This window comes from Oryctolagus cuniculus, chromosome 6, assembly GCF_964237555.1.
Source record: "Oryctolagus cuniculus chromosome 6, mOryCun1.1, whole genome shotgun sequence".
Lineage (NCBI taxonomy): Eukaryota > Metazoa > Chordata > Mammalia > Lagomorpha > Leporidae > Oryctolagus > Oryctolagus cuniculus.
Genome location: NC_091437.1, coordinates 28,389,182 through 28,405,062, shown reverse-complemented (window position 1 = coordinate 28,405,062; position 15,881 = coordinate 28,389,182). Strand labels below are relative to the sequence as shown.

Genomic DNA, 15,881 nt, shown 5'->3' with positions numbered 1-15,881 from the left:
AAATATTTTTGGTATATATCAAGTACTTAAAAAAATCAGTGGTGAGAATGTCACAACAGTCTGAGTTCACATGCTCTTCTCAGTCTAGAAAAAAATCTTTTAACTGCCTCAACATTTCAAGAGAAAAGACAATTCCTGACAGTGATTTTATACCTGTTAAATTATATTCAATTTTTAAACAATCATTAGTATTTGTCTTTAATGAGCAACTCAATATAAAAGCTACTTTCTCAATAATTATAAATTTTCCAGTCTGAATTTCATGGTGGACTACATAGGGAGAAAGAAATTTCTTTAAGTCTTCCAAGCCACTCTTTTTTAATATTTATTTTTTATTTGAAAGGCAGAGAAACAGAGATAGAGGAAGAGGCGAGGGGTGGGGGGAGAGAGAGAGAGGAGTCTTCCATTCACTGGTTTACTCCCCAGTGGCCACAATAGACAGCTCTGGACCAGGCTGAAGCCAGGAGCCAGAAACTCCATTCTGGTTCCCCACTTGGATGACATAGGCCCAAGCACTTGGGCTGTCATTCACTGCCTTCCCAGGTGCATTATCAGGAAGCTGGATCAGAAGCAGAGGAGCCAGGACTGGAGCTCTGATAAGGGATGCTGGTGTTCCAGGCAGCAGCTTAACCTGCTATGCCACAATGTCGGCCTGTCCAACCATTCTTTCAAATATTATAGGTCACTGTTTTAAACTACTTAAAGAGTTACTCTTCTCTCGAGACATTTCAGTCATATTTAAGTCCCAGTGTATGAGTATCACTCCCCGTTTGAGAATGAATTTAGATTGAGAAAACTGAGTAATGCTTTAAGATGTCTCCTTTTAATTTACTGAAAGTGTTCACTAACACATACACTGATACAAGAACATTTAATCTGGCCGGCGCTGAGGCTCACTAGGCTAATCCTCCGCCTAGCGGCGCCAGCACACCGGGTTCTAGTCCCAGTCGGGGTGCCGGATTCTGTCCCGGTTGCCCCTCTTCCAGGACAGCTCTCTGCTGTGGCCAGGGAGTGCAGTGGAGGATGGCCCAGGTGCTTGGGCCCTGCACCCCATGGGAGACCAGGAAAAGCACCTGGCTCCTGGCTCCTGCCATCGGATCAGCGCGGTGCGCCAGCTGCAGCACACCGGCGGCAGCGGCCATTGGAGGGTGAACCAATGGCAAAAGGAAGACCTTTCTCTCTGTCTCTCTCTCTCTCTCACTGTCCACTCTGCCTGTCAAAAAAAAAAAAAAAAAAGAACATTTAATCTGCGTAAGAGCACAGATATCTTCTATTCCAAATAAAATCCAGAATAAAATTTTAATAAGCTATATTTCTCCTCCCCTACCTGAAGAAAGTCATACCAGTTTATAGTGTAATAAAAAAGTTGAAGCAATTGTATAAAGACATGTACATCTGAGGGATTACATGACCACTCAAAATTAATCAACTATAAAAATTCATTATGCTACTACTAAAGCATATTTTGTATGTGTAGTATACTCTTAGCTTGTTTGTAAAATGGTTCAGAGGAGAAGGTGTACCTGCCCTGTGAAGAACTGAGCTAAAATTTTCTATTATATACCCACATTGAGTAAAAACATGAGGACAATTCTAAAGTACTCTTGAGAGGACACATAATTAAATTAAGCATTATTTTTTCATGTACTTATACTGCTTTCACTACTGTTAAATGCCTCATCTAGTGCAAAGGGACAAGGAGTGAAATTCAAGCCATGTTACCACTCTATGTTACAGTGAACCATGTCAAATTTCAAAGAACTGATCTCTCAGGTTATATTTAGTTTTAAAGTCTTCAGTCAAATGAGTGAAACCTTGGTGGGAAAAATGTTTCTTATACTGTTAGTCACTTTCCAAGATACAAAGAAAGTTGGGTAATTAAAGGTAAATAAACTTCAATAATCTTGGATCTTATGATTCACTGGCAGGAAAGAGGATACAGGTTTTAAACTAAGACACAGATTCTTATTCTGCTATTTATTTTACTTTGAGTCTACAAACAGAATGAAGAGGGAATTAATGGGAGAGACAAAAACAAAAAGTTTAGAAGACTTGTAATGACAGAAATCATAATAGTAGATAAAAAGGAAAAGAGATGCAATGTTTCTTCAAAATAAACCTTCTCCATAAATAGCCAAAGTCCACATTTAGCTCAAACTTAAATGCCCCCCTCTCCTTCTCTGAAAGAAGACAACATCATCAAGAACAAGTATAGACTTTCATGCACAATATCCAGGACTCAATTCAAAATTATCAGGCATATCAAGAAAGTATCATGAAGAAAGAATTCAAAGAGATACACAGAGGATTCAGTTATTACAGTGATTAGACAGATCACAAGTATCAAGGGTTAATGTGGTCAACTAAATACCTAATGGAGAATCCCCCCAAAAAAACTGTATCTATTTTTTAATTGAAATAATGCCATCATTTAAGGATTCAACTGATAATTTTGATGGTAAATAAACTAAGAAAGAACAATCACTGAAGGAAAAGAAAACGTATGCTTTTAAAAATAACAAAAGTTAATTAAAAACAAAAATGGACTATAAAGATATAAGGCATATGGTTAAAAGTTTCAATATATATGCACTTTGAGTCACAAAAGAGGAGAAGCAAATATGAGCTGGAAGCAATATTTGAAGGAAGACTGATATACATCTTTTCTTAAACTGATAAAATATGTCAACCCACAGGTAAAGATGTTTTCAATACTTGAAGCTAAATCAAAATAAACTAAAACTGGGTATATAAAGGTAAACCTATTGAAAGTTTTTCAAACAATAACAGTGTCAAACAGAGAGAAAGAGACAATACCACCTGAATAATAAACTTGATAGCCATCTTCTCAAAAGAAGACATGGAATATCATCTGGAAAGTGCTAGAAAAACAACTTCCAATCAATAAATCAACACTCAACAAAATCATTTCTCAAAGTGATAATGAAACTAAGACATTTCTACATATGCAAAACTTAGACATTTCGTCACCAACAGAAACACACTAAAAGAAAAATTAAGGAACTTCAGAAGAAAAATAATCCCAGAAAAAATGAAAGTATAAATGGACATTAAGCTACACAAGGAAATGATAATCATGTATTAGATGTCTAGAACTATGTACAATTAAAAGGCATAACAGTTACAAAAAGTTGGTGATGGATAAAATGAATTATTCAATGTTCTAAAATTGTTCAGTCATAGTAATAAAAGTATTGCTTTAATTTAGGTTTTAAGAAGTCAAGAAATGTGTTATAGTTTCTAGGAAACCGATAAAGGGATTTATATATATACATATATATAATTTTTAAAAATAACAGAGGTAGTGACGACTGCAAGATAGCATTTTGGGAAGCCCCAGACACTTTTTTCTGCAACAGACATTCCGAGTCAACAACCCACACCTTCCCATTGTGAGAAATCCAGAGTTAAAAGGCTCCTTTGCCCCAGACAAGCTGCAAAAGTATTCATATTGATGCTGTAAGGAAAGTCTGCATCATCCTCTCACTATATGCCCTCCCCTCAGTGTCTATCACACAGGAGGAAATTCCCACCTCCCGCCTTCTCCTTGAGGAAAGAGAAAGAACAGTACACATATCCCAAGCTCTGACTTCAGGGTGGTGGTGCACAAATACTCTTTTGTTTCTCACCTGTCGCAGAGCACTGATGAAATCCAGCACATTCTAGATAGCTGAGGGCAGATGAAAACAGTCAAGAGCTGAGAAGCATGCTGGTGCTCCAGAGGACTCCTAACACAACAAAGTCCTCCTCAGCTGGCAGCCTCTCCTAATGAAGGAGGAGTCGGGCATGCATCCAAAGTTCTGGCTTTTCACTGGACAGCCCTGTCTCACCTAATGTAGGGCTCGGCCAGGACACAGTATGTTCTAGATGCCTTCAGACAATTCAGGATATGCACAAAAAGAAGTGAGCAGATTCTGCTGTCCCAGAAGTAGTATGACAAGACAGCCAGATACCAAAGAGATATGCGTGACTGGAAAAAATAAACCAAGAATCCCCTGGCCAAGAGTGTGGGGAGCGACCCAGTGGATGGAAGTTCTGTCTGTCTCTTCCTCTCTCCCTCTGTAAATCTGCCTTTCAGACAAATAAAATAAATCTTTTAAAAAATGATACATGTCCATTTCTCAGTAGAAATGTCTGTACATGAACATCCAAAAAGTGTGAAATGTATTTATGAACTAGACATTATTTGAAAGACATTTTTAAAAAATTTTCCAAAATCCTCAATAGCAAGGCAAATAACTCACAGTGTATTTATAAAATAATATCAGAGTGTAATTAAATAACTACAAACATACACAAACAATGAGTGATACGAAGAACACACAAATGCACATACAATATGTCTTGTACAGTTCCACTTAAATTCAGAAAACATGCCAGAACAAACCACAATTCTAAAAGTCAAATGTGGTTAGAGTTGGGGAGAAAAGAGAGCAATTGTTTAACTGAGGTCCTTGAAGACTAAAGGTAAAAAATTTTAACTTTCGGACAACTGATACAGTTATATTATCTCTATAACGTTTGTGTGTGTGTGAGTACTATGAGTGAATAATAGCAAAACGTTTTCATCCAAGTGGATTGTCCCTGAAAATAATCAAAATGATACACTAAACACAAAATGCCTTAGAGGCTGCAGTCATGTGAACAAGTGTTGGACGATGAAATGTAGAAAAGGGGACAATACATGGTCTTGATTTCTGACTACCGAAGAATATCGCTAAACGGGCTTGTAAAACCAGGTAAAGAAATCCAATCCAGAAAATACGATTCAGAAACATGAAAGAAGATGAAAATTCACATTAAATAAAAGGATATTGTAAACTAACCTTTACAGTGGAATCCCCGTTTGCCTCCTGCTGAAGCTCTCTGTGCCCAGGGTCAGGTAAACTGGGGCTGAAGGCCATGAGGTCGGCCTTGGGCGCGCCCTCGCCGCCGCTCACCCGCTGCCGCCTCCGCTGCGAGCACGACCAGCTCCCCACCGCGCTCGCGCACACCAGCGCAGGCTGCCCCGGCCCGCACGCGCCCTCCGCCGCCGGCGCCCAGCACCGCAGCGCCGTCCACACCACCAGCGTCAGCACCAGCAGGCTGCTCACGGCGCAGATGGCCACGATCAGGGACGCGTTCACGTCCAGCAGCGCCGCCGCGCCGCCCGCCGCCGCCGCCACGCCCGCCACGCCCGCCGCCCGCGAGGACGCCGCCGCCGGCGCCTGCCCGCCGTCCACCAGCGACAGCAGCACCGTGGCCGTGGCCGTCAGCGCGGGCTCGCCGTGGTCCTTCACCAGCACCAGCAGCCGCTGGCGCGCCAAGTCCGCCTCGTCCAGGCTGCGCGTCGTGCTGATCTCGCCCGTGTACAGCCCCACGCGGAACGGCAGGCGCGCCCCGCCCGGCGCCGCCCCATTCGGCGCCGCCTGCAGCTCGTAGGACAGCCACGCGTTGTAGCCGGCGTCCGCGTCCACCGCGCGCACCTTCGCCACCACGTGGCCCGCGCCCGCAGACCGCGACACCCACACCGGCACCGCCTCGCTCGCCGGCCCGCCCGCGCCCCGCGGCAGCACCCACGGCGCGTGGTCGTTCTCGTCCAGCACGAACACCTGCAGCGTCACGTTGCTGCCCAGCGCCGGCACGCCCGCGTCGCGCGCGCTCACCTCGAAGCGCAGCAGCTCCAGCTCCTCGCGGTCCAGCGGCTGCAGCGCGTGCACGCGCCCGCTCTCCGCGTGCACCGACACGTAGCTCGACAGCAGGCGCTCGCCCACGCGCCGCTCCACCAGCGAGTACGACACGCGCGCGTTCTCCCGCGCGTCCGCGTCGCGCGCCGACACCGTCACCAGGTGGCAGCCCGGCGCGTTGTTCTCCCTCACGAACACCGTGTACTCGGCCTGCGCGAACGCGGGCGCGTTGTCGTTCACGTCCGCCACCTCCACCCACACGCTGGCCGACGCCCGCAGCGCCGGCGAGCCCGCGTCGCGCGCCGTCACCACCACGCCGTAGCCCGACACAAGCTCGCGGTCCAGCCCGCTGTCCAGCACCAGCGAGTAGTAGTTCCTGAAGGTCGACAGCAGCCTGAAGGGCACGTCGGGCGTCAGGGCGCAGCTCACCTGCCCGTTGGCGCCCGAGTCGCGGTCGGAGACAGTGATGAGGGCGATCACCGTGCCCACCGGAGCGTCCTCTCGGACTGGAAGGGACAGCGACTTGAATTCCAAGACTGGCACATTATCATTGGTGTCTTCTACTTCCACAATCACTCTACAATGACCGGAGAGTGGAGGTTGTCCTCTGTCAGTGCCCTCTACGAGAATCTCATAGGATCGGCTTTCTTCAAAATCAATATTTCCCTTCACAATCACCTGTCCAGTAACTGCGTCTATGTGGAACTTGGACTTCACGTTTTGGGAAACATCAGTTGAGAATGAATAAATAATATCCCCATTCAAGCCTTCATCTAGATCCGAGGCATTCACTCTAATTACCAACGTGGCATTGGGGACATTTTCCGGTAATTTCACCACGTAGAGTGCTTTGTCGAAAACCGGGGCGTTGTCGTTTGCGTCCAGTACCGTGATGAGTAATTCGGCGGTTCCGGTCAACTCAGGCTTGCCCCCATCTGCGACCCTGAGCACTAAAAAAATCTCCGGAGCTTCCTCTCGGTCTAGTGACTTTCGTAATACAAGGCCAAGGCCTTGTACCCGCTCACTGTCAGATGGTTTTTCCAGCGAAAAGTACTCATTGGGGCTCAGCGTGTAGGTCAGCTGCGCATTGGCTCCGACGTCTGCATCGGACGCGCCCTCCAGTGGAAACTGAGAACCAAGAGGTCTGGATTCCGCAATGAACAGATGTTTAACGGCCATTGGAAACACGGGCGGGTTGTCGTTGACGTCCCTCACCTCCACCTCCACGTGGAACACCTGCAGCGGCCGCTCCACCACCACCTCCAGGTGCACGCTGCACTCCGCGCTCCGCCCGCACAGCGCCTCGCGGTCCATCCGCGCGTTCACGAACAGGATGCCGTTCTGCACGTTCACCTCCAGCAGGTCCCCGCCGGCCCTGGACGCCACCCGGAACAGGCGCGGCACCAGCTCGGCCAGCGGCAGCCCCAGGTCCTGCGCCAGGCGGCCCACGAACGTGCCGTGCTGGGCCTCCTCGGGGACCGAGTAGCGCAGCTGGGCGCTGCCCGCCCGCCAGGCTGTGAGCAGCAGGAACCAGGGCAGCAGGCATCTGGATTCCTGACGAATCGCCCAGAAATATTTCATCTCCAGAGCACGGTGCTTCCTTCTGACCTGGGAACTAGAATTAGAATCAGCAGAAATCTTTTAAATCGGTCAGTCCAGCGCTGATGCATCCTCCATTGCCGGATACAGCGTCTTCCCTCCGAGAACAGAGGGATTCTTCCCCTTTTATTAGTTCTTCTTTCGGACCTATTTTATGGTAAAGAGCGACATCATGTGGCTCTAAACCGTAAGTACCCATTCTATCAATCCAGACTATATAACTGCTAGATTTTATTTATTCTTTCACCTTATCCACATTTTTTCTCATTTCTTACTTATTGTTTACACTTTTTGAGCCACTGATCGATCGGGTGTAATTCTTAGTTTTACTACAGGAGCAACTTCTACTTCAGTAAAAATCCCTTTTTAACAAAATAGAGGTTTTCAGTATTTAGAGACTTAACTGTAGGTCATATACACTTTGTAAACACACAATTGCAAAGCGTTGATAAGGAAAATTCATGTGTTCCTGAGGACAGCAGAGGTTGTCAGTGATGCCAATACCTCTTAATCCTCACATCTCTGTTCCTGTGTTGACATGAGTCAATACAGAGACTTACACCAGCACCTGGGAAAACTCCAAGTCGGAGAACCAGCCATGGAAAGATAAATTTGCAAATGTTTTTTACAAGGCATCAAATGCCATCACCATTTAATTGAAGAACTTCCTCTTTTCATCACAGGGCTGAAAGTGCAAGGAAAGTTTGTTCTGACTTTGCAAGGAAGGTTTAACAAGGAAATAGAAATAGCTAGAAAAGTATTCCAAGTAATTTTATTGAATGTAACTCATTGATTCCTATGAGAAAGGGTGATATTCTCTCTTTTTTAAAGATTTACTTTATTTATTTTAAAGGGAGAATGACAGGAAGCAGGGGGAGACAGAGAGAAAGAGATCTTCCATGCTCTCATCCACTCCCCCCAAATGACTGCAATGGTTGGAGCTAGGCTCAGCTAAAGCCAGGAGCCAGAAACTCCACTGGATCTCCCACATGGGTGGCAGAGGCCCAAGTCCCGGGCCATCTTCTGATGCCTTCCCAGGCACATTAGCAGGGAGCTGGACTGGAAGCAGAGCAGCCAGGACCTGAACCAGCCCTCTATATGGGATGCCACCAGCAGCTCAGCCTGCATAGCCTCCCAGGGTAGCATTCTCATTCCCACTCTTATGGCCTGTTCACCAGGATCTAACAGGTCTGTTTTCTCCTATTAGTGCTCATATGTCTTAGTTACTCTGAGTAATTTGCTGCTTCCAAGAACATTTATCAGTAAACATGCTGTAAGAAATATGCATCATTTCTAAACTATTTACAAATAAATTTCTCCCATTTCATGATGATTTAAAATTTCTCTGGCTCATTAGAATTTCATGATCAAACCAATAGGTCAGACATCATTACATTTCATAAACTGAAGTAGCCAAATTGAATCACTTAGGCCATTTATTACATGAATTTCTCTCTTGCAACAATGTGTGTATATCCTCTCCCAAAATACTAATTTTAAAGGTAATAGTCACTAATTTAAAAGTTTAGTAGCTCAAAAATACCCACCTAGTACTATTCGAATATTTACCCAAAAGAAATGGCTTGACTGTCGCTAATTGCCTAACAAAATGCAATAATTTAATGTGGTCACATAGCTAGACAGGAAAGTATGATATCTCAGCACCCTGTATAATGTTCTAAAGACATAAAAAAGATTTTACTTAGACCCTGTCCTAAGATATATTTTCCCCAAATAAACCTTTTATTTAATAAGTACAAATTTCATAAGTATGACTTAGGAATATAGTGATTCTTCCTACCCTATCCTCCCTCCCACCCCCATTCCCACTCCACCTCCTCCTCCCTCTCCCATTCCCAATCCCATTCTCCATTAAGATTCATTTTCAATTAACTTTATACACAGAAGACAAACTCTATACTAAGTAAAGATTTCAACAATTTGCATACACATAAAAAAACCTGTTTAGGAAAAAGTTTTACAGTTAATTCCCATAATACAACTCATTAAGGACAGAAGTCCTGCATGGGAAGTAACTGCACAGTGACTCCTGTCATTAATTTAACAATGAACACTCTTATGTATGACATCAGTGATCACCCGAGGCTCTTGTCATGAGCTGCCAAGGCTATGGAAGTCTTCTGAATCCACAATCTCCATCAGTATTTAGACAAGGCCATAAGCAAAGTGGAAGTTCTCTCCTCCCTTCAGAGAAAATTACATCCTCTTTTGATGGTCACTTCTTTCCACTGGGGTCTCTCTCAGAGATCCTTCATGTAGGGCATTTTTTTTGCCACAGTGTCTTGGCTTTCCATGCCTGAAATTCTCTCATGGGCTTTTCAGCCAGATCAGGATGCCTTAACGACTGATTCTGAGGTTAATGTGCTATTTAAAGCAACTGTCATTCTATGAGTCTGCTGTGTGAACTTCTTCCCATGTTGAAACATTCTCTTTTTTAATTTTATTATTATTACCAGACACTTGATTGTATTTATATGATCCCTTTAACACTTAATCCTATCTATATGATCACGTTAATATTTAACATGGTCACTTTAACACTTAAGATAGTATTTTTACCACCTGGCTTAATGGGATCTTGGGGTCCCATGGCAAATTCTTAAACTGTACCCTTAGAAGTAATTAGGAATGTATGCAGAACTGTACAGCTTTACAGTTATAAGCTTCCTCCTCCCTCTTATTCTCACTCTTGTTTTTTACTGAGATCTATTTTCAGTTGACTTTATACACATATCACTAATTCTGTGTTAAGAGTTCAACAAATAATATGAAGAAGAGAAAAAAAAATACCTGTTCCTCAACAGTCAAGACAAGGGCTGTTCAAGTCATTGCTTCTCAAAGTGTCATTTTCACTTCTACAGATTTCCTTTTAGGTGCTCTATTAGTTATCACAGAGCAGGGAGAACATACGATATTTCTCCCCTTGGGACTGGCTTATTTCACTACGCATGATGTTTTCCAGATTCATCCATTTTGTTGCAAATGACCAGATTTCATTTTTTTTACTGATGTGTAGTATTCCATGGAGTACATGCCCCAGAATTTCTTTATCCAGTCTTTAGTTGATGAGCATTAGGTTGATTCCATGTCTTAGCTATAGTGAATTGAGCTGAAGACTTATTTCAATTTCATATTGAAAACCTGGGTTTTAGCTTAATTTTCAATACAATTCCTGATCTTTGAGTCACCCTGGTATCTACTAGACAGTGAAGGCTTCCCACCAAATAAAGAACAATAAATTTTCGTTCATAAAGAAACCTACCACAGAGGGACATGTTGGTATCTATCTTCAAACTATCTTGCCCCTTATGTTCATAAGCTACTTTAATCCATGTTTTTCTAGAAAAAAAAGTCAACCTAGTAAAAAATAGAGGCTCCACCTCTAAAAAACACAATGCTCACAGAAAACAAATTTATGAATCAAAACAGAAATCAGAGTTCTGGCCGGCGCCACGGTTCAATAGGCTAATCCTCCGCCTTGCGGCGCCAGCACACCGGGTTCTAGTCCCGGTCGGGGCGCCAGATTCTGTCCCAGTTGCCCCTCTTCCAGGCCAGCTCTCTGCTGTGGCCTGGGAAGGCAGTGGAGGATGGCCCAAGTGCTTGGGCCCTGCACCCCATGGGAGACCAGGAGAAGCACCTGGCTCCTGCCTTTGGATCAGCACGGTGCGCCAGCCACAGCGTGCCAGCCGTTGCGGCCATTGGAGGGTGAACCAATGGCAAAAGGAAGACCTTTCTCTCTGTCTCTCTCTCTCTCACTGTCCACTCTGCCTGTCAAAAAAGAAAAAAAAGAAATCAGAGTTCTTCCACTGTTTAGGGACTCAAATTGTAGATTTCTACAAAATGATCATAGATGTTAAGCATACTAGAAGAAAGTGAAAAGTTTTTTATCATTCATTTTACTTTACAGTATATTTAAATACATAAATGAGGATTCAAAAGAATAGAAGTGGATTTTTATTTGGAATCTTCCATATTCATTTAGTGTAACATAAATACATCTCTGAAGAGAAAAAAATTGAAAAATGTTCAAAATGTCTTAGCCAACAATCTTATTGGTCAAGAATTTCAAGAGGAGAGCTGAATTTGAAGACTGAAATCTCATAATCAGGGCGATATAACTCTGAATGACCCTATTATTTACAATAGGATGACACCAGAACTCACAAAATTAACATCGAACTGAAGCTGTCCATGTGATGCAAAATACTTGATGGATAAGGGGGCAACAAAGGATAGTAACAGAAAAAAAAGGGGGGGGATGGGAAAATGCAATGAAGAAACTCATCCTTATTTTACATGTTAGAATCCCTACACTGTCATTGAATTTTAATCAGGCTTCAGCTGGCTACTAATTCTCTCCGGTGGCAAGAAAATTGAATGGGGTGGGGGGAAACCAGCATTGAGGTGTAGTAAGTAAAGTTGCCACCTGTGATGCCACCATCACACATGGACAAGAGTATGTATTCCAACAGCTCCATTTCCTATCCAGCTCCCTGGTAAAGGCCTAGGAAAGCAGCAGAAGAAATTCCAAGTACTTGGGCCCCTCCCACCCACTTGGGAGACCAGGATGAAGCTCCTGGCTTCTGCCTGTCCCAGTACTGGTCATCGCAGCCATCTGGGGGAGTGAACCAGCTGAAGGAAGATCTCTCTCTCTCTCTCTCTCTCTCTCCCTCTCCCCCCTTCTCTCTCTCTCCTGTAACTCTTTCAAAATAAATAAATATTTTTAAAAAAGTAAAAGAAAATAAAGTTGAATGTAAGTCTATTTACTAGGGACATGGATAAACAACTGAAGAGAGAGGATTTACTGGAAATTACCATAACATCAGATTTAATCAGTGTCAGTTATTTGCAAGTTTCTAGTTACTGCATGGCACAATCAATGGGTGATATTCAGAGAACGTCACAGGAATGACACTGACATCAAATTTATGTCACACTGGCACCCTTAGTATTGCAAGAAAAAGAAATTAATGAAAAAAACTTTTGCTAGTAACTATAGTTTTAAAATTAGATATACATTATTATATCCGACAGATTTTTCAGATGAAAATAGTTCTTAAATTTAAAAATATTCTGTAACAATGTTTACTTTTAGTATGGGAGTATTAACTCTTCACTTAACATATATTTTAATTACTACTAATAAAACTATTGAGAAACTGACGATGAACAAGATATAAATCTAAAAGGTGTGAAACAATAATATTCAGAGAGAGAGGAGGGAAGGAGACTTCAAAAAATTAATAAGAGAATAAAAAGGTTCCATATAAGATAACCGGTAAAATAATGCTTGAAACTGAAGGTAGAGACATAAAAAGAGTTGTGTGCATTTAGTGTGATGGATAATGGACCAGTGATTCTACCACGTACTAGGAGCAGCCAATGTAGGTGGCAAAAAATATGGAGGCATTGTGAAGGAACGACTTGACCAAAGTTCTACTCAAATCTCTAAAAAAAATACTATTCAACGATATTTTTTTATTTTCAACCCAGACTTTTAGCAATAAATCTTACCACTGCATTCACTGATAAATACTAAATTAAACTATAGTGATGTACCTCACGACATATTTTCAATTTAGTTCACTCAAACTCCGAAAACACAGTGTAGCGTGTTTAACTTTTAACAATATTGCAAAGGAACGAAGACGTTAGAGAATTTTTAACAGCACATTTTAGAAGCATAAATAAAAATACTCACTTTGCCGGAGTGGTCAACGTCCACATTCATTCCATCCTCGCTTTCTGGACCAGGAGGAAGGCCGGGACTGAAGGCCATGAGGTCAGCCTTGGGCGCGCCCTCGCCGCCGCTCACCCGCTGCCGCCTCCGCTGCGAGCACGACCAGCTCCCCACCGCGCTCGCGCACACCAGCGCAGGCTGCCCCGGCCCGCACGCGCCCTCCGCCGCCGGCGCCCAGCACCGCAGCGCCGTCCACACCACCAGCGTCAGCACCAGCAGGCTGCTCACGGCGCAGATGGCCACGATCAGGGACGCGTTCACGTCCAGCAGCGCCGCCGCGCCGCCCGCCGCCGCCGCCACGCCCGCCGCCGCCGCCGCCCGCGAGGACGCCGCCGCCGGCGCCTGCCCGCCGTCCACCAGCGACAGCAGCACCGTGGCCGTGGCCGTCAGCGCGGGCTCGCCGTGATCCTTCACCAGCACCAGCAGCCGCTGGCGCGCCAAGTCCGCCTCGTCCAGGCTGCGCGTCGTGCTGATCTCGCCCGTGTACAGCCCCACGCGGAACGGCAGGCGCGCGCCGCCCGACGCCGCCCCATTCGGCGCCGCCTGCAGCTCGTAGGACAGCCACGCGTTGTAGCCGGCGTCCGCGTCCACCGCGCGCACCTTCGCCACCACGTGGCCCGCGCCCGCAGACCGCGACACCCACACCGGCACCGCCTCGCTCGCCGGCCCGCCCGCGCCCCGCGGCAGCACCCACGGCGCGTGGTCGTTCTCGTCCAGCACGAACACCTGCAGCGTCACGTTGCTGCCCAGCGCCGGCACGCCCGCGTCGCGCGCGCTCACCTCGAAGCGCAGCAGCTCCAGCTCCTCGCGGTCCAGCGGCTGCAGCGCGTGCACGCGCCCGCTCTCCGCGTGCACCGACACGTAGCTCGACAGCAGGCGCTCGCCCACGCGCCGCTCCACCAGCGAGTACGACACGCGCGCGTTCTCCCGCGCGTCCGCGTCGCGCGCCGACACCGTCACCAGGTGGCAGCCCGGCACGTTGTTCTCCCTCACGAACACCGTGTACTCGGCCTGCGCGAACGCGGGCGCGTTGTCGTTCACGTCCGCCACCTCCACCCACACGCTGGCCGACGCCCGCAGCGCCGGCGAGCCCGCGTCGCGCGCCGTCACCACCACGCCGTAGCCCGACACAAGCTCGCGGTCCAGCCCGCTGTCCAGCACCAGCGAGTAGTAGTTCCTGAAGGTCGACAGCAGCCTGAAGGGCACGTCGGGCGTCAGGGCGCAGCTCACCTGCCCGTTGGCGCCCGAGTCGCGGTCGGACACGCTGACGAGGGCGATCACCGTGCCTACGGGGGCGTCCTCTCGGATGGGCACCGACGGTGAGGTGACCACCAGTTCTGGGGCGTTGTCGTTTACGTCCAGCACTTTCACCAGCACCTTGCAGTGGTTCGACATCGGAGGACTTCCTTTATCAAATGCGTTGACCTGGATTTCGTAGGACTTTGTTTCTTCATAATCCAGTGTACCAGTTAGTCTAATTTCTCCCGAGCCGGGATCAATGGCGAATGTTTCTTGAAGGTGAGGAGAGACGTCACCGCCAAAGGAAAAGACAAGCTCGCCATTGACGCCTTCGTCGGCGTCGGAGGCGTTCAGCGTGGCCACTAACGTCCCGTTTGCGGTCGTCTCTGGGAGGTGGACTCTGTACACGGCCTGCTGAAACCGTGGCGCGTTGTCGTTCACGTCCAGCACAGTGACCAGCAGCTGCACTGAGCCTTTCAGCTCTGGTTTGCCCCCGTCAGTAGCTGTCAGTAACAAATGGTGTTCTGGGGTTTCCTCCCTATCCAGAGACTTCTTGAGCACAAGCGAAAGAGATTTACTCAGTTCCTCACTTGCCTGTACTTCCAGAGAGAAGTAATCGCTGGGGCTGAGCGCGTAGGTCAGAAGGGCGTTGGCGCCAACGTCCGCATCCGCGGCGCCCTCTATCGGAAAGCGCGACTCCAGCAGCCTGGATTCGGGAATAAAAATCCTTTGCTCTCTGGTTCTGAACATGGGCGGGTTGTCGTTGACGTCCCTCACCTCCACCTCCACGTGGAACACCTGCAGCGGCCGCTCCACCACCACCTCCAGGTGCACGCTGCACTCCGCGCTCCGCCCGCACAGCGCCTCGCGGTCCATCCGCGCGTTCACGAACAGGATGCCGTTCTGCACGTTCACCTCCAGCAGGTCCCCGCCGGCCCTGGACGCCACCCGGAACAGGCGCGGCACCAGCTCGGCCAGCGGCAGCCCCAGGTCCTGCGCCAGGCGGCCCACGAACGTGCCGTGCTGGGCCTCCTCGGGGACCGAGTAGCGCAGCTGGGCGCTGCCCGCCCGCCAGGCTGCGAGCAGCAGGAGCCAGGGCAGCAGGCGCCGGGCTCCGGGACCTCCTCGCTGGAAAAACAGCATCGCAAAAGCACACCCTTCGAGCCACAGTCGCCTTACTTCAATACCATCCTGCTTTTACTCCATATTTCCGATAATTTATCTCCTTACCGGTTTGGTCTTCTCCAGGGCGGTGACAAAATGGAGCTTCTTCCTTTAATTTCTAGCGATCAGTACATTTCCACGGAGAAGACTTTGTGGTGTACAGCGACACCATGTGGCTAACGTGTAATTTAGATACATTCACTGACCTTATATACAGTCTATATTATTTTGCAGTTTACTCAATGCAATCTTTTTCATGTTTGTGTCCTTTAAAGACCCAGGGAATATGTATGTCAATATTTTTCTTTATCTGTTGTCACAAAGGCATTACAATTGAATTTGGAAAAATTCAGGTGTGCTTAAATAACCTCTGATTGCATCATTTTATTTAAAACTACTTATCAGATTACACTTTTTATTATTAGACACTT

At 46.8% G+C, this 15,881-nt stretch overlaps 1 protein-coding gene across 1 annotated transcript in view; it reads right to left on the bottom strand.

The window, feature by feature from the left end:
• The window catches only part of PCDHAC2 (protocadherin alpha subfamily C, 2), a 200,802-nt gene extending 185,232 nt beyond the window's left edge, over nucleotides 1-15,570 (bottom strand). Inside the window, exon 1 of the mRNA XM_070076208.1 lies at nucleotides 13,009-15,570. Coding sequence (XP_069932309.1) covers nucleotides 13,009-15,429 — 2,421 coding nt within the window. The 5' untranslated portion in view covers nucleotides 15,430-15,570. The remainder of the gene's footprint in view (nucleotides 1-13,008) is intronic.
• Between the last annotated feature and the right edge of the window lie 311 nt (nucleotides 15,571-15,881).